This window comes from Lontra canadensis, unplaced genomic scaffold, assembly GCF_010015895.1.
Source record: "Lontra canadensis isolate GAN:19392208 unplaced genomic scaffold, GSC_riverotter_1.0 scaffold69, whole genome shotgun sequence".
Lineage (NCBI taxonomy): Eukaryota > Metazoa > Chordata > Mammalia > Carnivora > Mustelidae > Lontra > Lontra canadensis.
Window position 1 is genome coordinate 67205 of NW_022631063.1, and position 24487 is coordinate 91691.

Genomic DNA, 24487 nt, shown 5'->3' on the forward strand with positions numbered 1-24487 from the left:
CTGTCATTTCCTGAATGGTTAATTTTAGCCATTCTGACCCATGTGAGGTGGTATCTCACTGGGATTTTGATTTGTATTTCCCTGATACCAAATGATCTTGAGTATTTTTTCATGTGTCTGTTGGCCATTTGTATGTCTCTTTGGAGAAATGTCTGTTCATGTCTTCTGCCCATTTCTTGATTAGATTATTTGTTCTTTGTGTGTTGAGTTTGATAAATTCTTTATAGATTTTGGGTAGTAGCCCTTTATCTGATAAGACATTTGCAAATATCTTCACGAATTCTGTCAGTTGTCTTTTAGTTTTGTTTACTGTTTCCTTGCTGTGCAAAAGCTTTTTATCTTGAAGTCCCAATACTTCATTTTTGTCTTTGTTTTCCTTGCCTTTGGAGACATGTCTAGCAAGAAGTTGCTGAGAGCGAGGTCGAAGAGGTTGCTGCCTGTGTTCTCCTCCAGGATTTTGATGGATTCCTGTCTCACATTTAGGTCTTTCATCCATGAGTCTATTTTCATGTATGGTGTAAGGAAATGGTCCAGTTTCATTCTTCTGCAGATGGCTATCCTATTTACCCAATACCATTTGCTGAAGATATTGTCTTTTTTCCATTGGATATTGTTATCTGCTTTATCAGAGATTAGTTGACTATAGATGTGGGGGTCCATTTTTGGGTTCTCTATTCTGTTCCATTGATCTATGTGTCTGTTTTTGTGCCAGTACCATGCTGACTTGATTACAGCTTTGTAATAGAGCTTGAAGACTGGAACTGTGATGCCACCAGCTTTAGTTTTCTTTTTCAACATTCCTTTGGCTATTTGGGGGTCTATTCTGGTTTCATACAAATTTTAGTGTTATTTGTTTCAGCTTTGTGAATAAAGTTGATTGTATTTTGATAGGATTGCATTGAATGTGTAGATTGCTCTAGGTAGCATAGACATTTCCACAATATTTTTTCTTCCAAACCATGAGCATGGAAGGTTTCTCCAATTCTTTGTGTCTTCCTCAATTTCTTTCATGAGTGTTCTATAGTTTTCTGAGTACAGATCTTTGCCTCTTTGGTTAGGTTTATTCCTAGGTGTCTTAGGGTTTTAGGAGTAAAATAAATAAATCTTTTAAAAAAATCATATTTGTTTATGGCCTGTGAACCAATCTACACTGAAATTAAAAAGGATAGTTCTGTCTTCAATTCTTCATAACTGTCCCTTTATGTACAATTTTAGTATTACCAAAATTACATTTTATTAATGGGTAAATCTATTAGAAAATTTCACTCAAAAGATCATCATTTTATTCATTTTTTAATCAGTGAAATCTTTTAAAGTTCAAGTCATTGTGAATTTTTATTTATGTTTCTCCCACATTTACTTAGCCCTGGAATAAATGGTGCTTGGAAAGAATAAGTTTACATGCACACAGAATTTTTCTTTACACATGGTATTTTGGTTCTTCTGAGTGGTTTCTTTCTTTCTTTCTTCTTTTTTTTTCCTGAGTGGTTTCTTGATTAAAGGTATACTTAATAACAACTTGAAAGTCTTCCTAAGACCACAAAAATCCATCTTTCTGTTTGTATGTTTGTGTGTCACATTTTGGAAGTGTGCAGTAGAATTGCACTGGGTGAATGATTCCTCCTGTCTAGGTTCATTTATTCCATAGATGTCACAGAGAAAAAATAAAGACTAATTTCCTATTTATAATTGCATTTTTAAATTTGAAGTGTAGTCGACATACAATGTTATATTAGTTTCAGGTGTACAACATAGTGATTTGACAATTCTGTGTGTTACACAGTGCTCACCATGATTAAGTGTAGTTACCTTCTGTCACCACACAAAGTTATTTTGGCACTATCGACTACATTTCCTATGCTGCATTGGTTTTTATTTATTTTTTTAATTTTTATTTTTTCCTATACTGCACTGATTCTTAATTAGTTAGCTTTGCCATATTTTCGTACCATTTATTCCAAAGTTGTTTTGCTTTATAATCATTGTATATATTTCTTAGGGACCAGTATTATATCTTTGTGTACATGTATAGAAAGAGGGAAGCTTATTTTTTCTAGGTTTTTGTTATTGTTGTTAGAAAATGTATAAACAAAATTGTATTTGGCTTAATTATCCTTAATTTCATCTTTTGTCTTAATGAATGCCCAGTTTTCCTTTATTTTGGTATTAACATATTGAGACTATTATTCTACATAAAGCTTATGTAGTATGTGATAATACCCAGTTCTGGCAAGGTAATGAGGAAATAAGATTTTTTTTTAAAGATTTTATTTATTTATTTATTTGACAGAGATCACAAGTAGGCAGAGAGCTAGGCAGAGAGAGAGGAAGAGAAGCAGGCTCCACACCGAGCAGAGAGCCCCATGCGGGTCTTGGTTCCAGAACCCTGGGATCATGACCCGAGCCGAAGGCAGTGGCTTTAACCCACTGAAGCACCCAGGTCCCCTGGAAATAAGATATTTTTGTTGGAGAATGTAAATGGATATAACCTTTATGGAAGGTAATTGGGCAATTTTTATCCAAAACTTCAAAAAATTTTTATGTTCTTTGATCCAGTAAGTTTATGTACTGTAATTTATCCTGAGGAAATAAAGGATATGTGTAAGGCTATTTCCAGAAAGATATTTATTATACTATTATTTTATAATATTGAAAAATGGGAAAAAAAAACCCTGAAATGTCTAAGAATAAGGATTTGTTAAATACAGTGTGGTGCCTCTTTCTGGTAGAATACCATTTAGCTATTAAACATTGTTATAGAAAAAAAACCTCTCATTTTTTTCATATAATATTGAAGCTGGTGTGAAGCAGTCTGTTCCAGCATTAACCCAAAAGAAATAGTATGAAAACAAACAGTTAGATGCACCTATAGTAATAAATGATATACAAGATGCATCTTTTTTTTTTTTTTTTGAGAGAGAGAGAGAGAATGAGTGGGGTAGAGGCAAAGGGTGAGGGAGAGACTCTTAAGTAGGCTCTACACTCAATTTGGTGCTTGAGCTCATGACCCTGAGATCATGACTTGAGCCAGAATCAAGAGTTGGATGCTTAACTGACTGAGCCATCCAGGCACCCCTCAAGAATTATCTTTAAAATATAATCTTTATAAATTATCTTTATAAATTATCTTTAAAATATAATCCAATAGAAGTAGGTTTGAATATTTTCATTAAATTCGAGCAGAAATATGAGTAAAACATTAGGAAGACTGAAATTTGAGGCAAAATTTTAGGGGAAAGGGAGCACATGAGAAACAAGAGTAGTTTTTCAACTTTAAAATACTTCTCAGAAACTTTTTCCTATTTTTATTAGAAAAACATGAACTCTGGTGTATGTACTTATAAAATGAGTCATATTGGGGGCTGTCTTTTAAAATTCATGATTTCATCTGTTTTTTCAGTGTATATTTTACATAGTTGGGATTGTACCACTTAAGTATATTTGGGATCTTGTTTTTCACTTAATATTCTATCATCTATAATTTCCTTTGTCATTAACATCTTTCATTCATAATATTCAGTGTTTATGTGGCATTTCATTTTTGTTATGTGATAATTTAATTAACCTTTTTCTTATATTCCTGTTTTTTCTCTTCTTATAATGTAGCACCAAACATCTTTGTGCATAAACCTTAGTCTGCATTATTTACTTTGGACAGATTCTCTATACTAGATTCTCTATACAGATTCTCTATATACTAGAAAAGATTAAATATTTTTAAGAGTCTTAATATACTTTGCCAAATTACTTTGAAAAGTTGAACTAATTTACGCTTCTTAAAGCAGCAGTATATAAAACAAAGTGAATTACTTAGGTTTTTCAGAGGTATTCTTTGAAATAAGTTTTCTAAGTAAAAATAAAAAATAGATGCTCTATGATAAAATAAACTTTAATATTAAAAACTTGATTCTTATGGGTATGTTTCTGAAGTCATATATGAAAAATATATGAAACAGTATTAAAATGGAAGTTATTTTAATTTATGAAGATAAAGTATGTTATTTATTACAAAGATATAATCAAAAGGCTGATTTTTTTTGTGGAAAATGTGAAACTAGGAGACAGGAATACTGAATTCTGGCCTTGGTTTTACTATTTGGACAAGCCACTTTACTTCTCTAAATTTCAGTTACCTTATCTGGAAAATGAGTGCTTTGGATCATATGGTCCCTGAAAGGTGAAAAATAGAAGTAAAATATGTGTTAATTATTGTAAAGCTCTTGCTGTTTTTAAGATGCTGACCATTTATTATTTGGTATAGTCTGACATTCAAAAAATCATTAACTACATAAAGTTACTTTTTGATTTATGCTTTTCACTCTTTTGGTTCTTCATTCAGACCAAGGGGGTTCCTTTGTTATGCTTTGACTGGTCTTCATTTGTTTTATCAAAGAGAGATCGTTAGGAAAAGTGTAGAAGGATTGTGTCTTATTATTACAAGAATACCTTCATTACACTGCTATGAGTAGCACATTGTATGAATAATTTTTTTTACAGAGCAATGGTTATCTAAAAAATGAGTATCTATTAGTTTTATGTGGTTAGTCCATGCTAAATTATTATTAACTGGTCCAGTAAGGAATTAAAAATACATAACTTTTCTAGTTAAATAATTTTGTCAACTGGAGGGTAGAGAAATTAAAAGCTTTGTATTCCAGGTTTCATATTTTTATTGCAGAGATTAAGTGTGTTGGCAAGAAAACACTGGAGAAACTTAGATTATATATACTAATTAATAATGGGCATGCAAACAAAGTTTATATCTGTTTTGACAAAATATGTGAAAGAAAACTCAATGTTCTGTTTATTTCTAATTTATTTAGTCATTTATAGTAACTTTGTTATGCACATTATGAGAAGACATAGAACAAAGAGACAATAAGTCTTCAAAATTTTCTGGCTATTTTATAAAAACCAGACATATACATATGCAAAAGATAAATAGCAACACAACAGAGCATGTGATGAAAGTATATTGATTGTCAAAATGAAATCTGTAATAATAGAGGAGGTTAGGAACAAATCATACATTTCGTTCTCCCTCATTTTTCACATTCAATCTCCAAATCCTATCCCTTTTAACTAAAAAGCATTTCTAGAGCCTATAGATTTCTTTCCATTTCTACTGCTAACACTTTTGTTCAGGCCATAATTCTCCTCTGCCCCAAATCATATAACTTGCCTTTCTTCCTCTAGTTTTGTTTTACACATTCATTTCTATGCCACAGAAATAGTTATGTTTGATGGCTTCTCATTCCCCTAAGGATAAAGCTCAGTGGCTTCTAGACTTTAAATGGATTCTAAGGCTTCCCATGCTTGGTCTTTGGCCCATTCTTCTCGCCTAATCTCTCCCTTCTATCCCACTTCATTGTCCAACCCCTTGTATTTACCATTCCCTGAATATGACCTGCTTCTCAGTTTCAACAGTACTTGCTTGAGGAGATACTCCTGATCCCTAGACCAGGGCCAGGGGCCCTGTTACTGTTCTTACATTGCCTCCTCATTCTTTGGTTATAAGAAAACTCGTTTAAAACTTATTTAATTATCTGCTTCTGTGATGACATATTTTGTGTTGTCATGAAGTCCCTAGCACCTATACAGTGTCTGATGCGGAGAAGGGGTTTGATATTTTATACATTAAAGAATGGATGTAGAAAGGAAGATGATGTAGTTTAGGAGGATCTTATTGAGAAAATAGATCTTCAAGACTGACTTCCTATTTTGATTATAACAAGAAAGGAAATACTGCATAGATAAATCATGTTTCCCTACATATAATTTTCATCCAGGTGTGTGATTGTTTACATATAGCCAAAATACCAAATTCTTTGTCTGGACTTGCGCAATTAGAGGTAGTAATTTCTCTAAAGGGATTGTGTGATCAGGCTCTTAAAGAAGCCTGATTTCTTTATTTTTCACAAAAAAATAGTATATATTTGAGGTGTGGTAACTGTTTTTCCCAGATATATTGAGATATAACTGACATGTAACATTGTGTAAGTTTGATGTGTACAACATTTTGATTTCATACATTTACATATAGCAAAAAAATGATCACCATGGTACAACTTTCAAGCATGTAATACTATATTACTAACAATAATCACTATGATGCACATTAGATCCCCAGGACTTATTTATCTTCTAACTGGAATTTTCTTCTCTTTGACCAACATCTCTCCCCTCCCAATTCCCCTACCTTTCCCTCCACCCCCCAGCTTCTTGAAGAAGTCCAATCTTTAAGATTCATTTTGATTAGTCTCCATGATAATACATATCATACCCATCAAATATCATGAGTGGGAGAAGGGAAATTCTACTGAGCTATTAGTCTACATTTATCTAAAACATTTTCTGTAAGCACTTTAGCTATTATTAAATTTCATTTAGTTTATCTCACAGCCATATATATTTAGTTTATTTTCATAGGTACATAAAGTGTTCATTAACTCAGGCTATACTCAATGTAAAGGCTGTTTTAGGACAATAATACATTGTACTTGGTGCCTTAATTTTGTATTTTGGTTTTTTAAAAATATTTTTAAAAATTTTTATTATTTTTTAAAGATTTTATTTATTCATTTGAGAGAGAGGGAGAGAAAGCATGAGCAGGGGCGAAAGGCAGAGGGGAAAGCAGACTCTCCACTGAACAGGGAGACTGATGTGGGGCTCGATCCCAAGACCCTGGGATCATGACCCGAGCCAAAGGCAGACACTTAACCATCTGAGCCACACAGACGCCCCGTGTGTTAATTTTTAATTCAGTTAAACTGATTATGATTTTTGCCTATTTTTTTGTTGTGTTTATAAAATGCAATCTGTTGTCACACGGTAAAGAAAATATTTCCATATTACATTGTATGTTAACTAATTAGAATTTAGGATTTAGATCCCCCCCCAGGAAAATATTTCCACTTATCATTTTAGAAGATCTTATTTCTTTGTTATCAGACTAATTTAACAATTTTAAATATCCTGATTCCGCTATGTTGTGGTGAAAGAAAGCATTATAAGAACCTTGTTGAACACAAATAAGATGCAGTGAAAAAGCACAATAAAAATGCCATAGCTGACTTAGGTTTCATTCCTAGGTTTAACCATGCAGTTTTGGAATATGACAATGGCATGTTGTGTATGTGAAACTCTTTAGAAGAAGACATTAAAATATAAAAGTTATTTTGATTTGAAGCATGTTGGTCTAGGGAGCATGAAATAAAAATGGTTCTTGAGGGGCCCCTGGATGGCGCAGTCAGTTAAGGGTCTAACTCTTGATTTTGGCTCAGGTTGTGATCTCAGGGCCATGAGAAGGAGCCCTGAAGGGCTCCTCATTTGGCACAGAACCTGCTTAAAAGACTGTCTCTCTCCTTCTGCACTCCCCCACCCCAGCCAGCTCTCTCTCTCAAATAAATAAATAAACCTTTTTTAAAAAATGAAGGTCTTGAGAATTAAAAATGAATATGCTTTTATCTATTTATCAACTGTTAAACATAGTTTTCAAAGATTGCCAGAAAAAAAATTCTTCATTTTTAAGGACTTCTAATTTTGATGGGTTGGATAAATAATGATAGGGAAGTTCCCTTTAAAAGAAAGTACAAAAAAAAAAAAAGAGTACAATTTGCTTATTAAATCATTATATTAAAACTTAGTCATGTATGAAGAGAACTGCCTAATAATTAAGAATTGAGATTTTAACATGACATTTGCAGCAGACACATTTGATACTTAATTAAGTAGAACATTGCTTATTTTTTAAAGGATTGACAAAATCAAACTCTTTTTGGCAAGTGAAATTTTTATAGTAGCAAAAGTGGGAAACCTAAAGGATGTGGCTCCTTCTGTTTGGATGATGCAGAATTGCTCCAAGCAGGAAGCTTACTGTTTTCAGACAGCATTAGCAGCTTCAGCAAATACAACTGTGTCATCGTCCCTTAATACGGGGTGTTTGTAACTGCAAAGGGGAGACGATAAACAATATATGTGATTTGATATCTTCTTGATGGCTTAAACAGATACTGATGGACAGATCTGCTGTTTGATGTTTTCTTCACTAGCCCTGAAGATGCTGAGACATAGAGATGGCTGTGATTCTCTTTTATAAGACAGGAAATGCAATCTTTAGGGGTTTCTGGAAATAGAAAGGTCATGCAGTCTGGAACCTGTGAGCCTTTTCAATCTCTAAGTCATCAGGTATGACCTCATGAATTATGATGATACTATTAGATTGTAGAGTTATTGCTTTTTCTAGCTCTTAGTAATATAGAATATATTAATAGATGTAATTGTTTATTATTATCAGATTTTTCTTAGGATATTTGAACAAGTGATACTTATAGTAATCGACACCAGCTAAACAATATGAATTTTAGAAATGTGTGTGTGTGTGTGTGTGTGTGAGAGAGAGTTCGTGTTTACTTGAGCTTTCTTTTTTTGGGAAGCGGGGAGTAAGCAGAGATTCTTTTTGGTGATTAAAAGCAAGGTTTGGAGCTCTACAGATTTTTCCAGATTAAGCTTGAATACAGTCAAACTGCATCTCTTATTTTGAATGATAAAAATTGCATAATTTGTTCAAACTGGTAAGGATACCCTGTAGCTAGCTGCTTATAGATAGTGACATACTAAAAAAAATTTTATCTGGAATTTTTTAAGCACAGAAATGATGTTGCTACCATTGTAGTGGGCAACCCCACAGCAATACAAGTTTGATGAGTAGAATCATGTTTACCAGCATCTGAGCTATAAGCTGATTGCCTGAAATTTGTATTTCAGTATCTAAACTGTTTTAAAAGGCATAAATTTAAATTATTTCTCAGATCTATTGAGATAATGATGCTCTTGGTCTTCCTAATGTAGATATCTGCTTAAGGCATTGCTTGTAGCTGAAAGCAGATGATAAATCTGTTTTTGTTTTTGCTTTTGTTTTTTTTTTTACAAAGAATGCTTGTGACATTTGGGCTTGTTTAAAATTTTTTGATCCAGAGATACTCTGCATTAGCTTACTTTCATTTTCAAAATGAAAAGACTTGACTACATTAAACATGTTAATTACAAAGAGTAGAGAATCATCATAGCAAAGAATTTGGATTTATATGTCCATTTTATCCTGAAGCTCTGCTATTTATTTTAAACTATTTTTATCAAGTTATAATGCATTTAAGTTTGTTATAGCATTCTCTCAGGATGACATAGTAGGACAAGAAAATGTGCCTGTGTTTGACATCCCAATTTTGAAGAAAAGATATTTTATTTTTTATATTATGCATATTTCTTCCTTAATTTTAGAGGACTTGTCAGATATTTGACCAGGTATTCCATATTAAATGAGCAAAAAAAGAATGTTGCAGCATTTCTCATCAGAAAGATAGTTTTGTCTTCATAATTCTGTAATATGGTTAGGACTTAATGCCTCATCAAGGTGATGCTATAGTAATAAAAATGAATATATTTATCAGAAGACAGAATTGAAAGTCTAAAACAGTGATTTAATTCAGTTAAGGGGTTAGTTTTTCCTTTTTAATTAAAAACACATTAAAAAATTATACCTACTGATATTGGCTATAATTTATATGTTATTCAGGCTACTGAGCCAGCTTATATTCTTATTAGTAGGGAAGATTGCCATGTTCTTAAGCTTGATTAGTTTTGGAATGATTTGAATATACCTTTTAGTTGCTACAAAACCTGTTTAATCTGTTAGAATTTATTTCCAGTATTTGCATGTATTAGTCGCTATGAGTACATTCTGTTTCTTGGCATTGCTTTGGGATTCTTCTAGGTATTGGTTTTACAGCATTCTGCTATTTTTCACTGTATTTATGGGCTTTCAAAGGAATCAAACTATAAAGATTTTTGGTTACTTTCCTTTAGTGGCACTTACAGGATATCTCAATAATTACTATCTTACTATCTTAGATTGTCATTTCCTTTACAAATCAGAGAAAAATTTCTCTCTGTTGCTGTGTCGAAATGCATTACCTTAAAAAGTAAAGATTGGTCAGAATGTCACAGGCAGTTACATTTAATGTCAACCTTTTTCCCTGTGTGGCAAGATGATCTTGACCTTTTGAAAGGAATTGATTATAAATCTGCGTAGCAATGATTGGTCCTCTGCTTTTTGTAATGGTTGACTCTGTCTTTACTATTTTACATAAGCATTTCATTTTACATTATGAAGGTTTATAAAGCTAAGCTGTCTTAAAACTATTTGAGTATCATTCAGTTCAGTCAGCGTTACGTGGAAGCGGATCATTTGTGCAATACTGTGTTTGGTGTTGTGAGAAATACAGAAAAGAAAAAGTTGTTTCTTGCTTTCAAGGAGATTATGAAAAAATGTACACAATGAGCCTTGTTTACATTTTGAATTGACTTTTCAAAGGTGATATGCACAATCAGTTTTAACTTCATATAAACTGTTAAATCCTTGGATAAGTTATGTATAACTCTTTTTCTTTTCATGTAAATTTCTTGGTATTAGGGCAATAAAAGATTGGGTCAAAGCAATAATTAAGCATTTCATAATTTTAACAACTGCATTAAATTCCTTTATAATGTGTAATTTGTTGTACCAAGGCATTATAAACTGTGAATCAATAAAATAATTTTGTGTGTTTTATAGGCTATGGATGGCAACTGATGTTAAGAGTAAGGTGGATCTAGCCCATTGGTAGGAAACAGAAGCAGGGACATCAGGAATGAGCTGAAAACAAGAATGTGACAAAGCCAATCTAATTATGTATTATGGAGGGAGATTTGACTTCATAGAGATTAAACTTTAGAAAGAAAGAGTAGCAGGTTTGGGAGTGCTTGATGCTGAGTAGGCCACTGGGGAGTTTTTTCAATAAAATGGGGGGAATAGGATTCACTTCACGTTTTGAGAAGGGGACTGAGAGGAACTTGTTTGGAGGTAGGCCTTAGCCAGCTAGCTGTTGGATATCCAGACACAATTCATACCAGTATGCTGGCTGAAAGTGATAGGGAGGTGGGTAGAGCAGATGGAAAACCCTTGTTTCTCCCAGAATCCTAAACTAGTGCATGCTTCCTGATAGTGCCTCCAAAGTACCTGTTTTCTTGTATTAGAGCAACAGAAAATTGATAGGCAAATTTTTTTTCTGGTTTGTAATAGCTAGCTGGGTGCAGTAAGAGGTGGTAAGTATGGTGGTTAAGTATTTGAGCTGCTACATTCACTGGGTTGAGATCTTAGTTATTACCATTTACCAGCTGTATGATGTTGGGCAAATTACTTAATATTTCTGGGTATCAGTTTTCTCATTTGTAATATAGAGATAATGTACCTACCTCAAATAGTTGTTGTGAAGACTAAGTGAGATAATGTATATAAAACATTAGTAAGACTATCTGGTGTATAACAAGCACATTATTACCAAAATTATTTGTTGACAAGACATTAGTGTATACATTCTATGAGCTAGGATGGACAATTGGCAGGTGTTGGTAATGGTAGTCATGCAGTTCAGTTTTGTTATCTCTTCTTCATTCTTCTTATCAAATGAGGAATTCAGTTAAAAACATACAGTATACTGGAATAAAGATGGCTATAAAAATTCAAACAAAGAAAAATATTCTACATCTGATTAAATTCTAACATTGCTGACTATAGGAATTGTGATTTGATGAAAAGTGTTGTGTTTAAAGTTTTTTTTTGCATCTGCTTGCTAGGCTGACTTAAACTTTTATTAGTAGTCTATGTACAGATTCTTTTCCTTTTTATGTTATACCAACTACTTCATTCATGACAAAAATTACTGGACCTTGTCAAGTGTCCTTTAGTTGTTGAAGATTAAAATTTAGGAGTAAAAAATTCAGGTTTAAGGAAAATAATAGAGAAGTTATATAGCTTAGATTTAGTGATCTGAGTTACTTTTTAATCATTAAAAATGTCTAGGGCAAAAACCTTCACTGAAAGTTAAACCCAACTTGTTTTGTTTTAATTTTTAATTTTATTTGTTAATGAATATTTTTATTCTAGATGAAAGACTAAAATGACATGTGTTATAAATACAATACTGTATTGAATATAATAATCCATGTACTTATTTTATAGAGTATGCTATTTTGAATTTTTGGTGTTTATTAATGTAAAAATATCTGTAGCTGACCCCTGAGCAATGGCGGGTGGGGGAAGATTATTTCTTGCACAGTTGAAAATCTGTGCATAACTTTGACTTCCCTAAAGCTTAACTACTAAGAGCCTACTGTTGACTGGAAGACTTACTGATAACATAAACAATCAGTTAACACCTATTTTGTCTGTTATATGTATTATATACTGTATTCTTACAGTAAAGTGAGCTAGAGAAAAGAAAATGTTAAGAAAAATCATAAGGAAGAGAAAATACATTTATAGTACTCTACTGTATTTCTTTAAAAAGAATCCACATATAAGTGGATCTGTCCACCTCAAACCCATGTTGTTTTGTCAAGTTCCAGAGTCCAAGTGAATAATTTGATACTTGGATGAAATATAAGTGCGTAAGTGTTACATTTTATGGTATCTTGGCATTGTAGTTCTCTTCTCTTAAGCAATTTTCTCAATGTGCAAATATTTCCCCCAAACGGCACAGAGTCAATCAAATCTCCCACAATGCAGTTTCTTCAAATAAACATACAGAATCTTAATGATATTCTAGTTAAATGTGTTATAAACACTAAATACAAATAACGGCAAGAGAATGTGGAAAGTAGTGAGTGCCTTGGAGATTCAAAAGAAAGAAGAAAGAGCACAAATCATTCTGCGGTGAATTCAGTGGGCAGAATATTTCAAGCTGAGTAGGGAGAAGAGAGGAGAGGCTAGATGAAGAGTTGAGGAAGTATGGAAAAGGTATCAGTTGAGGTAGACCTTGAAGGTAGACCTTGAAGACTGGCCAAGATGGAGAAAGGTCATTTTGGGCAGAAGAAACAACACACACAGAGATAGGGAGGCAGGAAGCAAATAATATGTTTGAAAAGTATGGAGTAATTCATTTTGGTGATAGCCTGGTAGGGTAATTCAAGTTAACATAGGAAGGTTTGTTAGGACTAGATAGTATAGTCTTGAATGTTAGATTATGATTTCTAAACTGAGCACATTTCTGTGCTGATCTACTTATTCTTGGAAGAAAATAAAATAAAAAAAGAGCAGCACCTATATTTTGCAGTCATTCTTAGAGCTCTAACCCTCTTGAGACTTTGAAAATGAAAATTAAATTCCTGAGTAGATTTAGTAGTTAGTAGACAAGGTAGGGGGTAGAAGCAAAATGAAGGATTTTAATAAAATTCTCTATCAAAATTGCACGTGAGAGCATTTCTGTCTATCCACAACCACTCAAAAGTCCTAGATTTCAGATCCTAAGAGACCTCCTGCTTGTCCCTGATGTAAACTCTATTTTATTGGTAGGTAATCTGATTTAGCTTTGGCTTTATTTTTGACATTTCCTAGACCAAGGACAATCTAGTGGGATCATTTTAATATGATGAATATACATGTCACTATGGTGAATATTTGGATAATAAGGACTTTGTCTTCGGGAAAATTGGAAATAGAAATGCTGTTTATAATCACGGGAGTCGTAGGGTTATTTTAACTTTACTCTTTGTTCATTTAGAGATGATAAAGTAAACCATCATTGCTAAATACTTTTAGTAACGCTTTTAAATCTCCTCCATGCACTAGAAGCATTTTAGTATTGCCTATGGTTAATAAAAAAGCTGGGTAACATCCAAGAGCAGATTTCCTTTAGATGTGACAGCTGGGGTGTGACTTTGTTATCAGACCCAGGAAGATGGTATTTGTGCACGGGAATTGTGAAAAAATTGGAATTGACTAGTTTTACTAGCACATTAACCATATAAAGTATGTCAGAAGTGAAACTCATGGAAAACCACAAGCATGAGTAAAAATGAAACTGGATGTAGTAGCTCTTCTGGCTCTATTTTTAGCAGACCCATATAATTGAGAATTTTCTGTTTCTTCCTGTAGAAGTCTGAATTACTTGAAAACCCCATCTTCTAGATCTTGTGAGGTTGTTTTTATTAATCCTTGTGCTTCACATTGCCAGAAAAGAGTTATATTTATAGTAGGGACCCAACAAAATTTTAATACTTGGTTTAGAATCATGATCCATTTCTGGGAGAAACCTTGGAGATCATTGGGCTTTGGGTTACTTTAAAACTTTAAAACATTTGAACATTTTTTTCTCAAAAAAAAAAAAAAAGTAGATAAAGACATTTAGTGATGTGATCCTTTCCCTAGCCCATGCCTTTCAAAAATGATAATATTGGTATTGATAATGATATGCCTTTATCAAACTCCTCTTGTGCTGCATATAAATGTACGTTTATTCCTATCCATTTCTTTTTCTTTTTTTTTTTTAAGATTTATTTATTTATTTTGGAGAGAGAGAGAGCATGAGTTGGAGGGGCAGAAGGAGAGGGAAAGAGAATCTCAAGCAGACTCCATGCTGAGCATGAAGCCTGATGCAGGGCTCCATCTTACAACTCTGAGATTAGGACCTGAGCCGAAACCGAGTTAGTCACTAAACTGACTACACCACCTAGATGCCCCCCACCATTTCTTCTTCTTCTCCTTCTTCTTCTTCTTCCTCTTCCTCTTCCTCTTCCTCTTCCTCTTCCTCTTCCTCTTCCTCTTCTTCTTCTTCTTCTTCTTCTTCTTCTTCTTCTTCTTCTTCTTCTTAATATTTATTCAATCTCATAAGAATTTGAGTCTATTGCAAAGTATAGAGGGAGGCAGTATAGCATAGTAGTTAACAGCTAGTTATCGACTTGGACTCCCTTGTTTGGATCCCATATCTTCTACTTCACTGGCAGTGTTTGTTTTAGGAAAATTACCTGATCCCTATTTTTCTCAGTATTGTTATCTGTAAAATGGAGAAGCTAAATTGCTAATCTCTAGAGTTCTAATGAGAATCAACTGAATTAATCAATTAATACAAATAAGGTACTTGAAACAGTGTCTAGCTTAACAAATATTAATTATTAGAATTATTTTCCACTGGAAGGAACTTATGTATTTACACACATATTTAGTACATGCGTGTATACATACATACACACACATATTTAGTACACATGTGTATATATGTGCATATACATTATACTTTAATTATAGACAGTATACTAGGTAAGACACTGAGTAGCTTGCCTGGGATTAAAATTGCCAGCAAAGGATAGGAAGATAGGGGATTCAAACTGGAAAGTTCACTCCAGAGCTCTTGCTCTTAACCATTGTGTTATACTGCTTAGGATTATATACACTTGAATTAGATAGCCATGAGTAAATTAGTATATTCTAGAGATGTCAAAGCAAACTGAAACTGCTGTGGAAGACTTCATGAAGAGGGTTTAACTTACTTTCATTATACTCTTTTTTGTTTTCTCTTCCACTGCCAAAAATACATATAAAGTCATTAGCACAGTTCCTGACATAGTGCTCCATAAATTATGGTTATTATTGTCATAATCTTTCTGATAATTTCTTCTGAATCTTCTCTAGTTGGTGCAATGTACTGTTTGAAAATCATGTATTCATTTATACTCATGACTTAACTTACTGACTAGTGATTCTTAATTGTGACTGTGCATCAGAATCGAATATTTAGTTATTTAAAAACACTGAGGCACCAAGCTTATCTCAGAAGTACTAAAGTCTATGGAGATAGAATCCAAGCTTCCACATTTCCAACAAGCTTTTCAAGTGAATCTCATGAGCAGCCAGAATTGAGAACTGCTGCTTCACTTGGTGATTTCAGAATAGAATAGAATTCCAAATCTATAGCTCAAATCTACATCTTAACCTCATTCTAGTGTTTCGGACATTGAGTTTTGTTAGACATCTCTGCTCATTTCTTTTATAAATATCTCAAACTTGCTATGTCCCAAACTAACTTATTATTTTATCTTCAAAACCTCTTTGCTTTCCATAGCATAATGACCTGATTATTTTTTCAACTTTTTTTTTCCTAATCTTAGATCCAATTACTAACCAAGTAATGTATATTCTTTCTCATAGGGAATCTAAAGTTTATCCCTTCTTTCCATTCCCCATTGTCTTGACCTTAGTATGAATTCATATTCATTTTCCCCCCGAACTATTATAATCATTTCTTAACTGATATTTCTTTTTCTTTCCATTTCCCATCCCCAAAGCAACCTACTCATTACCATTCAGCTGCCTTAATATTCTTTTCCGAATGTGAACCAGGAATAGGCATGTGCCTACGTAAATTAATTCTGAGGCTCCTCATTACTTTCAAGATAATTTTCAGAGTTCAGATAAGTAAGAACATCAGTATCTGTCTTTCTCTGTCTGACTTATTATTTCATTCAGCATAATACCCTCAGTCCATCTATGTTGGCACAAATAGCAAGATTTCCTTTTTTCTCATGGGTGAATAATATTCCATTGTATTTATTTTGTCTGTTTATTTACCATTGGGCAAATTAGGTTATTTCCCTATCTTGGATATTGTGAATAAAGTGATAATGAACACAGGAGTGCAGATAGTTCTCGAGATCGTGATTTTATTTCTTTTGGATATATACCAGAAGCAGAATTGCTGCATCATATGGTAGTTCTATTTGTAATTTTTTGAGGAATGAGGAAGTGACATTTAAACTTAGCCATCTTTAGTTAAACTTAGTCTAAATTCTACTAGTTAGAGACAGACTCTCTCAAACCTTTTAAAATGCTGTCCTTTTTGCATATAATGTCTTTGGCCCCTCATTTGTCTTTGTATTTGCCTGACTCACTGTTATGCCTATTTAGATTAAGACACTAAATGCCTATTTAGATTAAGCATTGCCTCCCATTGAAATATTGCCTATTCCTTCAGAGTGAATTAAGTTTTTTTCCCTGATGTTCCTCTGGATTCTAGTTAAGTGAAGCACAAGACATTTTACATTGTAGCCATGATTTTTCTTGTCTTGACTATAAACTGTTTAAGGGCAAAGGCAGTGTCTTATTTCTTTAACGCTAACACAAATACAGTGCCTGGCAGATGGTAACTACTTAATAAATTTTTGTTGAATAACAAAATGGAGAATTAGTATGAAAAGTTCATGGAGAAAATATGGCTTGGACACCAATAAGAATTCATATTACCTGAGGTATATAAGTAGGATGGAGCCAGACTAAAGTATTTTAAATGTAAATTAAGGAGTTTTAGGTTTTATGGTTAACTAGTATAATGCCTTTGCAGTGTAACATATTGACCTGCTTTCAAACCAGTCTCCACCCCTTAATAGCTAAGGGTTCTGGGAAAGTTTCTGAGGTTCTTTAAGTCTCAGAATACTCATCTGTTTTTGAGGATTTCTAATGAATAAACATTTATAAAGTTTTAGCACTGTGCCTGGCACATTGCAAGCATTATAATGAATGTTAGTCCTTCTCCTGAAACTGCTTCTCCTCTTCTCCCTGCCTGTTCCCCTCCCCTCCTCTTCCTCCTTCTTTTTTGTTAGTTCTTCTTATTATTGCAATCATATGGAAAACTGAGAAAAGTCAGACAGCTAAGGTACTAACAATTTCAGACTGCACAGTTAGAATTATCCAGTGACTGACCACTCAGATTGCCATCAGAGAAAGAAAATGTTAGTTCTAGTTCTAGCTCTACTTTTGCCTTACTGTAAAGCTTGAATGTGTCTGAATTGACTCATAACAAAAACTTACACTGGAAGTAATAGTATTAATGCTTTCTTCACGAGGATGTTATAATCATTTGGGGATTTATATATTTTGAAATTAATCAATATTAAAAGAGTGGGGATTTATATCTTTTGAAGTCACTGATACCACATGCTTTTGTATAAGTTGTGCCATTTGTCTGGAATGCATATTAAATTAAAAGAGTGGGGATTTATATTTTTTGAAGTCAAATTAAAAGAGTGGGGATTTATATCTTTTGAAGTCGCTGATATCACATGCTTTTGTATAAGTTGTGCCATTTGTCTGGAATGTTCTTCTTTTTATTCAACTTGATAATTTTATTTGTCCTTTAAGATTCAGTTTAAGCATCAGTTAGTGGTATTGTTGCATTCTTGCCAAAATAATTAATATACATAGTTAATATATTTATTTTCTCCAATATAATTAATATAATATTAATTAACAATTATAAAAATTGAAATTGTTCTGTAAAATACCTCTGTGACAAAATTAGGAACCAAGCACAATAAAATTAAGCTAAGATAGACACTACACACTAAATACCTGGCTACAAGACTTTGTTCCACATATAACCTTTGGCTTTTTGCCTTAAACATGCATCTTCTTCAAAGCATAATGGCAATCAGTTCTTTTCAGTTACTTGGTATTAGGGTAGTCATAGCTAACTATATCTGTCTGTTTGCCAATCATTTGATTGACTAAATCAGGAAGATGTAATGTTTCTGTAGAATTTGAAGTCATATCTTTCTTTGTTCTTCCTATTCCTCTTCCCTCCTTGAAAATTCTCTAGAAACTTAGAAATAAATGGGATATACAAATACAATGCATTTTAATGCATTCTTTTCCAAGTTACTATTATTTAAGAAAATAAATTCTTATATAAACTTTCATGTATATGAAGTTCATATTTTATCTATTAAAAGTACTTTTATTCATCAGAGATGACCAGTTCATAATTAACTGGATATTCTTTTTAATGTTTTCACATTTTTATCTATTTGTTAAAGATTTATATTCGTTTATTTGAGAGAGAGAAAGAGAGAGTATGTGCACAAGCTGGGGGAGAGGACCCCAAGATCATGACCTGAGCCCAAGTCAGATGCATAACTGGTTGAGTCACCCAGTCACCCCTAAATGTTTTCACATTGTAAATTACAAATACAACTACCACAAGGTCAGTGTTAATGGATTTTGCATCTCAAAAGCAGGCAATTAGCGGCAATTGTATTCCCTTCTCTGATCCTTTCTGTTGTCATCATGGACTGAAGAAAGATGATCATTTACCTAAAATGAGAAAAGCTTATCTTGAATGTAATATTAATTCATTTCTTCATTTTGTGTGTGTTCTCCACACTTAGACTGATTTCTTTCACAAACTTCAGAAGATGGAGAAATCTGAAGTAGAGAGGAAATGGAAGCTGTGGTGTATGATTAACTGAGATTTTTGTTTTAACATTTTGGGGACCTAAGTTTTCTCATCTTTAAAATAAGGATTATAGATTTGATGGTTTTAGAGTTTTCCCAGAAGCCATATTCCAAGTCCATTATTCTAATAGTTTACTTTAATATTTTAAGTCAATATGACCCTTTCTTTATTCACATACTTAAAATTATCTGTGAGCATTTACATTTTTTTCTCATTGCTTTTTTTCCTTGTAATGTTGACCTTTTTTTTTTTTAGACATTTTTCATTGTTTTTTTCTCACAGCTCCATTATGTTCATCCCTTTTCATTTTAAAATCTCTGCTCTCACTTAGCTATTTCTGTACCAAAGAATATATTCTTTACTCTCTGTTTCTTTAAGTTCTTCCTTTAAGACCTTTCTTCATTTCATAAAAAAGCACGTTCTATCATTCTATTGCATTTTAAAGGAGTACTTTTAAATATCTACCCAGTTATGCTGTTTTGATGCAAAGATAGTAATTTATTTATCTATATGCTTCTGTTAAGTTTTCCAGCATTTAAGCTCTGGAAGTAGGAATATTGAAAAATTGTTTATATTAGCGAGAAATTAGATAAAAATCTAAGTGGCCAATACCACAGGAAAGATGAACTAAGCTGTATGTCTTCAACCTTTTTAAATATTTAAATAGCCACTAGGAGTGACTGGGTGGCTTAGTCGGTTAAGTGTCTACCTTTGGCCCAGGTCATGATCCTTGCATCCAGGGATGGAGTTCTGTATTGGACTGTCTTCTCAGCGGGAAGCCTGCTTCTCCTTCTGCCTGCCGCTTCCCCTGCTTGTTCTCAGGCACTCTCTCTTTGACAAATAAACAGAATCTTTAAAAACAAAACAAATAAAGAATAAAATATATAACCACTAGATAGTATAATTTGGAGAAGTATGAATATAAAAATGTTTGTTTTCTTGTTAAGGTAGGCCAAGATATGCTTCAGTAACAACTCCAAAATCTCAATGGTTCATACAATAAATACAATAAATGTGGGTCAGGGCTGAGACTGGGAACTTCTCTTCCACATGAATTCATTCAGGAATTCATTCAGGAATTCAGACTAACGGAGGTTTAATGATTTTATAGCTGTACCACCTGGACTACCTGATCTGTACCCATGGGAAGAGGGGAGCACAAAATAATCACACTCATTTCTCTGTACTTTGGCCCAGATGTGACATATCATCACTTTGCTTATGTCCTTTTGGTTAACACTAGTTACAACAAGGGCCTGAGAAATGTATAATGTTTTTCTTGTATCCAGGAAGAGAAAGAAGACAACACAATATTGTGAATGCTAGTAATAACCACATTTTAAGATTAAGAAATCAATATTTATAACTATATGCTTGTATATTCTTATATAGATTAGAGGAAAATGTAGAAAATTATAAGATTTCAGAAAGAGAGCTTGAATGACATCTAATTTTTTTCCTAAAATATCTGTTGTTACTGTTAATGTTGTTTATGTGGTATGTTAAACTTGGGAGAAAAATGGCTAAACTTTGAGAAAATGAAGCAGTATGTCACACAGTAGAAAGAACATGAATTTTAAAGTCATATAAAATTTGATTCAAATCCTAATCCTGCCTCATATTAGTTGTGCAAGTTATACTCATGGGCAGATTATTTAACCTATCTTAACTGAGCTTCAGATTCCTCATCTTTGTAGTAGGGATAAATATATCTACCTTCTAGAACTTTTGGGAGGATTTTATAAGATAAAGTGTATTTACTTAACTAATATTAACATAGAACTCCCATGTTAGCATGGGAGCAACATGTAACACATGTAATCTTCATAAAAACTATATAAAGTAAATACAGTAATCCCCATTTTGCATTTGAGGAAACCGAGACAGAAAGAACTTGCTCAAAATCAAATGGTTAAGGGTTTTTAATTTTCTTTCTATATATCCCTTGCATTTTGAAATTTTGAATTAGAAAATTTAAGAACACAAGTGTTTTTGGTTGGTTGGTTTTGTTCTTTTTTAGATCTAAAGGGGAAAGTAAATAAAATGGCCCTCTCTACTCCCTTTCTCACATTTTTGACATTTGTACTAGAAAATCACGTTGCTTAAAGTTGGTATTAAATATAACAGAAGTCAATTTTTTGTAATTGCATCACTAATCAGGTTTCCACCACTTTATTCATGATATTGTAGAGCATATCACTAATAAACAATTACTGAGTTTAAAGAAAAAAATCACCAAACTGGTTAGACTTGCTTATTTTGCTTTTTAAGTATTTAAACACTACACTTTCCATAACTCATGGGTATACTAGAAGTATCTCCTTTCACTGCTTGTTTTCTTATCACTGAAGTTCATCTTCTAATGTTTTATTTATCTTACTCCTTGGTACTGTTTTCGTCATCTAAAAATATCTTGAAATTTTTCTGTTCATTTAATTCATAATGTCTTTAAATATTATTTTATTATCCCCATTCTCTGACTTGGTTTGGTTTTGCTTATACTAGAAAACTTCTTTCCATCTAATTATTGAATTATTGAATATCCAAACTCACTTTACTTATAAATCATTAAAATACAGACATTAAAGCTTATTTTGGCTTTTAGTAATTCATATAATTGACTAATGTGTATGTAGGCCAACTCAGATCTGTCCTAATTTATGATGAGGAGACCAAATACTTATGTAGTGCTCTAATTTCATAGATTCTTATGAAGTTGTAAAGAACAAATCCTTACTTACTGTGGAAATGGTAAAAATTACTAATTAGGGCCTCCTGGTAGCTCAGGCAGTTGAGTGTCTGATATCGGCTTGGGTCATATTCTTGGGGTCCTGGGATGAGCTCTGCAATGGGCTCCACAGTCAGTGGGGAGTCTGCTTCTCCTTCACCCTCTCCCAATGCTCCTCCCCCTCCCCCTGTTCATATTCTCTCTCTCAAATAAATAAATAAAATCTTAAAAAAAAAAATCAAAACCACAGCGAGCTATTAGGTCACACCAGTCAGAATGGCTAAAATTAACAATTCAGGAAACAACAGATGTTGGTGAGAATACAGAGAAAGGGGAACTCTCTTATATTGTTGGTGGTAATGCAAGCTGGTGCAGCTACTCTGGAAAACAGTATGCATTCCCTCAGAAAATTAAAAATAGAGCTACCCTATGACCCAGCAAATGCACTCCTAGGTATTTATCCAAAAGATGCAAACATAGTGATTCAAAGAGTCACATTCACCCCAGTGTTTATAGCAGCAGTGTTCACCATAGCCAAAATATGCAAAGAGCCCAGATAAATAAAGAAGGTATGGTATATATAAAAAATAGATTATTACTCTGACTACAAAAAAGAATGAAATCTTATCATTTGCAGTGACATGGATGGAACTAGAGGATATTATGCTAAATGAAATAAGTCAGTCAGAGAAAGACAAATATCACATGATTTCACTCATATGTGGAATTTAAGGAAACAAAACAGATGAACATGGGGAAGGGAAAGAAAAATAAAATAAGATGAAAACAGGAGGTGAACCCTGAGAGACTATGGACTCTGAAAAACAATCTGAGGGTTTTGAAGGGATGGGGGGGGTGGGAGGTTGTGGGAACCAGGTGGTGGGTATTAGGGAGGGCACAGATTGCATGGAGCACTGGGTGTGCTACAAAAACAATGAATACTGTTAGGCTGAAAAGAAATTAAAAAAAAAAAAGATGAAAACAGAGAGACAAACCATAAGACTCTAAACTCTAGTAAACAAACTGAGAGTTGCTGGAGGGGAATTGGGTGGGGCAAAGGGGTAACTGGGTAATTGAGTGATGGGCATTAAGGAGGGTACTTGATGTAATGAGTACTGGGTGTTATAAATAACTGGTGAATCACTAAATTCTACCTTTGAAACTAATAATACACTCTATGTTAATTAAATTGAATTTAAAAATTTTCTAAAAAGAACAAAATTGCTACTTATATTTTAAAATATCTATATATAATTTTATGCCCTTCTTATAATTGATACTAATTGATATTATAAGTCTATAGTGTATCAGTAAAACTGCCAGGATTTGGGCTGACAGGAGTGGAGAAGGGTATTGACATATGGAAGAATTATAAATGTTATTATCTTAGGCTAAAGCACAGATAGCTACATGAATGCAAACCAAAAATGACCCTTAATAACACTGAAGCAGAAAACAATATAAAAAGAAATCAGCTATTGTACAACTAAAAAGGATTCTAGAAATCACGAAGTTGATTTTTTTTTATAAAGTCTTTTTTTTTTTTTTTTAGATTTTATTTATTTATTTGACAGACAGATCACAAGTAGGTAGAGAGGCAGGCTGAGAGAGAGAGGGAAGCAGGCTCCCTCCTGAGCAGAGAGCCTGATGTGGGGCTCGATCCCAGGACCCTTAGATCATGACCTGAGCCAAAGGTAGAGGCTTTAACCCACTGAGCCACCCAGGTGCCCCACGAAGTTGATTTTTAAACTCATTTTTATTTTCTTTATTTTTGTTTATATCGTTCAGTTTTTTTGGCTCAGAATTCCTTGTTTCTCAGATATCCTTTCTGGGATCATTGTTTTTTCTGAAGTATGTACTTTGAAATCTTTTTACAGAGGATGCCTTAGTGAAAAATTCTTATAATATCTGTTTATCTGAAGTGGGTTTCTTGAATGATAACTTAGCTGGGTATCCACGTCTAGATTTACAGTTATTTTTCTTTAGCTTTCTGATGCTATTGTGTTACTGTCTTCTGGCCTCTATTTTTGTTTGTCATTCCTATGTAGGTAATCTTTTCTTTTTCCTTTGCTGCTTTAAAATGTGAAATTCTGCAGTTTCACTTGATACGAAGAAGTGTAAATTATTCTTTAATTATCCTGTTTGTAATTCACTGTGATTCCTGAATCTGTGGATTCATGTATTTTATCAATTCTGGAAATTTTTCACCTATTATTTTCAAATAGTACTTCTTCCTCAAGTCAGACTTTATCATATTATCCTCATTTAAAAAATTATCTATATTAGGGACGCCTGGGTGATTCAGCCAGTTAAGTGTCTGACTTCAGCTCAGGTCATGATCTTTGGGTCCCGGGATCAAGCCCTAAGCTGGGCTTCCTGCGCAGTGGGGAGTCTGCTTCTCTTTCTCCCTTTGCCCCTCCCCCCCACTTGTGCGTTCTCTCTCACTCTTTCTCCCCCCTCAAATAAATGTATAAAATCTTTAAAAATTATCTATTTCATATTTTTCATATCCTTATCATTCTATGCTATATTCTATGTAATTTTTTCAGATCTTTTTGCCACTTCCCTAATTTGTATATCATTTATCCAGTCTACTATTTTACTCATCTATGGAGTTTTCAATTTTAAGGATTATATATATATAAGTATCATATATATT

The 24487-nt window shown here is 33.2% G+C and overlaps 1 protein-coding gene across 6 annotated transcripts in view; it reads left to right on the forward strand.

Annotated features, from left to right (window-relative positions):
- Positions 1–7937: 7937 nt before the first annotated feature.
- Positions 7938–24487, forward strand: part of SLC4A10 (solute carrier family 4 member 10) — a 215419-nt gene continuing 198869 nt past the window's right edge. For 2 of the 6 annotated variants that reach the window (XM_032880288.1, XM_032880291.1), the window contains exon 1: positions 7939–8187. In XM_032880288.1, the coding sequence (XP_032736179.1) occupies positions 8107–8187 (81 nt within the window). In that variant the 5' untranslated portion in view covers positions 7939–8106. Of the gene's footprint in view, positions 8188–24487 lie in introns of all 6 variants that reach the window. The other 4 variants (XM_032880286.1, XM_032880290.1, XM_032880287.1 and 1 more) reach the window with 3 other exon arrangements.